General features: G+C 44.3%; 1 protein-coding gene across 1 annotated transcript; it reads left to right on the plus strand.

Moving 5' to 3' along the window:
- The first annotated feature begins 1,157 nt into the window (after nucleotides 1-1,157).
- On the plus strand, nucleotides 1,158-4,428 carry RGS2 (regulator of G protein signaling 2). Its single transcript, XM_082484100.1, has 5 exons — nucleotides 1,158-1,292; nucleotides 1,712-1,813; nucleotides 1,911-1,972; nucleotides 2,846-3,012; nucleotides 3,452-4,428. The coding sequence occupies exons 1-5, from the start codon at nucleotides 1,171-1,173 to the stop codon at nucleotides 3,644-3,646; spliced, it is 648 nt and encodes a 215-aa protein (XP_082340226.1). The 5' UTR covers nucleotides 1,158-1,170; the 3' UTR covers nucleotides 3,647-4,428.
- Nucleotides 4,429-6,016: the final 1,588 nt, after the last annotated feature.

The following is a 6,016-nucleotide window of genomic DNA, read 5'->3' on the forward strand; positions in this document are numbered from 1 at the left end:
TCATACACCTCATTTAAAACAAAATGCCTTTGCACAGCTTTGTGCATATTTGGCAAGGAGAGAGGTTGTAAGACTACGGTGATTACCTTAAAGCATCAGCCGTTTGATGCTACATGATTGCGTTAAAGTCAGCGAGTGTTTTGGGAATCCAACCGTCTCTCTGAACGCTGCTTTTTATGGCAGAAAAATACATGCTGTAGAGTACCGCGGAAAGGAAGATGCACGCACAGCCAGGAGCAGAGAAGCAGGGTAGGTTAAAGAGAAACTCACGTGATTCCTAAATCCAAATTCTTTGGACATGATACCCTTCAGCTGGACACTGCTGAGAAGGACCACATGGCCTTTTCAACAAGCCGAAGGCTGGAGTAAGTTATTGCAATTTCTGCTTCGTGTACTGGGAGCAATTTACACAATTCACTGATAGGTGGCAACACTATACAGAGATAAAACCCACGCGCAGACAGCTCATTAAAGTGACAAATAGCCTGGGTTAGCAGAGAGGGGGACACCAAAAATACCATACATTCAAGTTTATGGTTACTTCATTTTTTGAAGAAACTCGGCTAAGTCCTTCCTTATCCTTTTTCGTGTACTAACCACACTCAAAAGCCTGTATTTCCTTTACAAAAAAAAATAAAAAAATTAAAAAAATCTGCAGAAATGCAGTGTACGTTCCTGATCGACAGAACAGAGAGGGCAGCCACCCTTCTGCCAGCGCTGCAGGGACGGGCGCCCTTCCCCAGGGATGTCAGGGCGACCGGCTTTCCAAGAAGGTGCTAGCAAGGGCAAGTTGAGAAGGGGAGGAAAAAAAATAAATAAAAAGGAAAAAAAAAAAAAAAAGAACCGGAAAAAATAAAGAAATAAAGAAAAAAAGACGGGGGAGAGAGGAAAAAAAAAAAAAGGAAAAACTAAATAAAGGAAAAAAAAAAGAGATGCAATCCTGAGGGGAAGGCAAAAAGTTTCCCATACCGGCTTACCAGGAAAACCAGCAATCCCTGCCGTGCGCAGCGCATCCCGCAAGCCCGGCCCCGCTGCGCCGCTTCCCGCCCGGAGGGGCGGGGCCGAGGGGGCGGGGCCGAGGGGAGGCGGGGCGGCCCCGCGCTCCCGGCCGGGCTATAAGTGCGGGCGGCGGCGGCGGCGGGGGAGCGTGGCGGAGGCGAGGCGAGCGCAATGCAAAGCGCCCTGTTCCTGGCGCTGCAGCACGACGGCGGGAGGATGGAGCGGGGGGGCGGTGGCGGCCGCCGCCGCAGCGAAGCAGAGGAGGCGGAGAAGGGCAGGATGAAGAAGACGATGTGAGTGTCCTCCCCACGCCCGGGGCAGAGCCGGGGTTGGGGGAACGAACGGGGGCGGAGCCGAGCCGCAGCCCCTGGGGGTTCCTCCAGGGGTTTCCAGCTGCGGAGCCCGGACAGAAGCCGGGGGGATGAGGGGGGGTACAGCGGGCTGTCAGTGGGAGCAGAGCAGCTTGCCCACCTCTGCTACCTGCAGCTGTACCTTGGCTAGCACTGGTCATTGGCAAGCGAGCAGATGTGTTGGCTGAAGTGAGGGGAGGATAGTTTTCCTGCTCTCAGACAGATGCTTCGGGTGATTCTCTAGGTACAGCACTGTCGGGAAAACTTTTGCAGCTTTTGCCAGTAAAGGGGCCGGTGTCTAAAGCCTAAAGCTTCTCGAGTTGTCATTTTTAACGGGCGGTTGCTTTTTTTTTTTTTTCCAGCATTAAAGATTGGAAAACAAGACTGAGCTACTTCCTGCAGAACTCCTCCAATTCTACTAAAATGAAATCTAAGAAAGTGGGGAAACACCGCACCTACTTGAGGTAAGTTAGGAGAAAGAGACTTTAAGTAACTCAAGTGCTTCACGAAACCATTAAAGCTTGAGCAATGGAGTCTAATGTTCTCCATCCCTTTCTGCAGACCTTCCCCTGAAGAAGCCCAGCTGTGGTCAGAAGCCTTTGATGAACTTCTTGCTAATAAATGTAAGTCTGTCTTCAAAAAGTAACATTCAAGAGCAAAGGGATGGTGAAGTTTATATGTTTGTAAGAGATTGCTTCCTTGCATGTCAGCATTGTACCTTTCTAATGTAAATAGCTTTGATCCTGGTCTTGAAAATTAAATGCTTTAAACTGTTTAAAGCCAAAATTCATAAAAGTGCTTTTTAAAAAAAAAAAAAATTGCAAAGGAATATTAAAACAACAAGAATACTTCATCGCAGTGGAATTTTTCTGTAACCCCTGCAGTTAAAATCATACCTATTGGCTTGGCTTTGCCAAACGTGAAAAGAGCATTTGTCTTGGTTAAGCAGGGAGCTCAGTGAACAAACGCATTCAAGTAACTCAGGATTCTGCAATACTGAAGTTAAATGATCTCAGGGTTTACTGTGGCTCTACAAGGAAAAGCACTCAGCAGAGCAAAAAGACTAAGAAATATTACCATTTGCTCTTTAAACTTGAGTCATTCTTTCCATTGCAAAAAAATACTCCCGAGGTTTCTGGCACAGTCAAATATTTACTCCAGTGTAAAGGTTAACACAGGAGATGCCATCTAGAGAGAGGGATTTTCTAATATCTCTGCAGGCATCATAAAAAGGAACACACAGACTAGAAATGGCTTTCATTTTTTTGTGTTTGCCTAAAAAATTACTAACTCAAAGTGAAGCCTGCCAAGTTGTTAATATTAATTTGTTTGCATACATAAATGTGGAAATTTTTTTATTGCTATGATATCTCTGAAAGAACCGGACTAGAACTATAGTGAAATGTTTTGGTAGAAACAGATGTGACCAATGGGTAAATTTGAGATTCCTGAAATAGTTAATTGATGTTTAATTTTTTTTTTTTTTCTTCCCCTAGATGGTCTTGCTGCTTTTCGAGCTTTTCTGAAGTCCGAGTTCTGTGAAGAGAACATTGAGTTCTGGTTGGCCTGTGAGGACTTCAAGAAAACCAAGTCACCCCAGAAGCTGACATCGAAAGCAAAAAAAATCTACAATGACTTCATTGAAAAAGAAGCTCCCAAAGAGGTAAAGAAAACCTATTTAAATATAAGTGCCAAGTTCCATGAGTTCTTATGTCTTTCTTTATTTCCCTGAGCTCCCTTTCAGATATAGATGCCAAACTGCATTGTACATACCCCACTGTTAATAGCTGTGTCTGAACCAACTCCCCCGAACTAAGCTGGAAAATGGCACAAGCAGTATTTCAGAAAGTTTCTGTTTTAACTGGGGAAAAGTCAACAGCTGCATTTAACTCTTGTAACATCTTTGAGTTTAGCACTGAAAGATAGTATATCTGAATTACTTTGGTTTTTGTATAAATAAGAATTTTCTTAAAGGAAACTTTGTTAACTTGACCCTGTAGTAATAGGGTCTTCCCTCTTTTACCTCTTCAGAAATTTTATGCTGTATTTTACTTACTTGAAGTTAGTTCTCAGAAGTAAATGTCCTTTTTCTTGTGTTTCAGATAAACATAGACTTCCAAACCAAGAACATGATTGCGCAGAATATTCAAGAAGCCACGCATACCTGCTTCAGTGCGGCACAGAAGAGAGTCTACAGCCTAATGGAGAATAACTCATACCCACGGTTTTTGGAATCTGAATTCTATCAGGAGCTGTGCAAGAAGACACCCATCACCAGAGCGGCCCAGGGGACATGAGCGGTGGAGAAAAGCGAGAAGAAGCGTCTTGGCTAGTGAGGAAGCAAGCCACAGCTCATGGTGGCATCCTGACCTGAAAGACTGCGATACAGAGCGCTCAGTCCGTTTGCCATGGCACAAGGACAAATACTGACTTTGGTGCAAAGCTGATGGCAAAGAGTGATGCTGTCAGAGGGCATTCGGAGGCGATGGCAGAAGCGTGCCAACCAGCTGCTGGCAGCGTGCTTCTCCGAGTGCTGCAGTGAAAGGCGATTCCGTGCATTAGACCAAACCGTAGGGTGTAAGAGTCCTTCTGTCACAGCAGCAGGTCAGAACAGAGCTTCCTTCTTGTAAACAGAAGCCGCTCTATGCGGTTGCGCAGCGCTGGCAACTTGAGTAATCGGTCGCGTATTTATTTTTCCTAAACATCGACCAGTGTTGCCATCGTTAGTCGCTTGGAGCGTTCACGCCGGTTCTGTGAACCGCCTCTAGCTGCGCGGAGGTGTGTTGGGTTTCTGTGCAGCTTCCAGACAATAACAGCACTGTGTAGCGAGGAAGGGATTTAACTCTGTTCCCAGAGGAACAGGTTCTGCGACTAAAGCATGCAGGGCCGGGTTGTGTTGGTGCGGCGGCGCGAGGCCAGACTGAGGGTGAAACTTGGCCAAGGCGAACAGGAGCTATATAGTATTATTTTTATATGTGGATTATGATTGTGTTGAGTGCTGCAATAACGTCACAATTCTGTCTTGAGGATAGCAAAGCTTCAGTGAAGCTTCTTACTGTTTTTTAATAAACTATTTTGATACAAAGCTGCTTTTGTTGCCTAACTTGGTTTGTAAACACAGACACTCTACTCTCTGCCTCTAAACTCCAGGGTACTGGGATTGCGTGTCCTGGGTGTGATCTTAATACGGCTAACTTTAAAGTAGGTTGTTCTTAATCTGCCAGGCAAGTGTTTTGTTTGGGGGTTTCCTAACAGAATAAAAATCCTTAGAGCTTGAAAGATCCGTCTTAACCACCTCCCCATGAAAACAATCTCTAAGACAGTGCCAAGGCACACGTATGGCTAGGTGTGACAACAGGTGAACTACAAAGATAGAGCCACAAGCAGCAGAGATATGGCTGCTGGAGATCACAGGAATTTGGAATACAGGCACCAGTGCTACAGCAGTAGCACAGCTGCTCCAGAGCTCTGCTTCAAAAAGGGGCTTAGGAGGCCTTCGTATCAGGTTGTAAAACCAATGTAGAATCAGTAGAGGTAATATTACAATCAAAGCATTTAACACTCTGCTACCTGAGTGCTTATTAGGGGGAGAGTTACTTGTAATCATTATTCCATGTCAATTTTTCTAACTGACAACATCCAAAAGCAGCATTTCCACAGGATTTTTCCCATTTGTAAGCCCTAATTTGTTAGTTTTGTGATGTGTCTGAACTCTAGCTCTGTTTAGGTCCTGGCTCCAGCTATTTCAACCCCCCTCCTCAGGTGACAGCTTTACTTGTTTCATTCTCATATACCCACCGCAGTCACTTCCATAACGGCCCACTCCTCCAAACACCAAGAAAATTCTAACTACAGGATTTTCCACTTGAATTACATAGCCAAAGATTGTTCAAAAACAACTACTCTGTGCATGTATGCACATATTACAAGATATATTGCAGTATTTATATGTACACTTATACATGTATATCTATTTTACTACCTCTATATGTGGAAAGAAACAAATTTGGTACAGCCTCAGCTTTGCTATAGCCCCGTCTCTGGGGCTGCAAGAGATAGATCTCATACAGCTAAGTTTGCTCATCCATTAAGTCCACATAAAATAAGGACAAGAAAAACTCAGACCAATGATTTACTGCAATAGAAAAAGTTATGGGGTTTTTGTTTGTTTCTTTCTTTTTTTTTTTTTTTTTTTTTTTATAACCAGGAAAAACAGATTTGGGCTAATAATTGCTTTTGTAATCTAACATAATAATTTGAAGAGCATAAAAATAGCCAGAACTATACCTATTAATGACTCAGAGCCAGGGCACAAGTAATTCCATGAAGCTTCAATGGCTTCAGTGAAGCTGCATTAATCTGTGCCAATTTGGGATGTGGTAATTAACCACTACTAGTGTCTGGTTTCAGGGAAAGAAACATTTCTCATTTCAGCAGGTGCCAGAACTACTTATAACACAGTATGTAGTTCAGAGGGGAAATTAGGTGGGGCCGTTAAGGAGGGCATCACTGCCCGAGGGCTGTTCTTGTATGTTTTTAAAATCTGCATCATGAACATTGGCCTTTAGGAAGCCTGTGCAGGCAGCCCCATAGCTTCCACAGAGCATGCCACCGGGGTAGCAAACCAACCAAGCCGTGCAGAGTTCCCGGCATGGTCCGTCTGCAGC

This window comes from Vanellus vanellus, assembly GCF_965231255.1.
Source record: "Vanellus vanellus genome assembly, chromosome: 5".
Lineage (NCBI taxonomy): Eukaryota > Metazoa > Chordata > Aves > Charadriiformes > Charadriidae > Vanellus > Vanellus vanellus.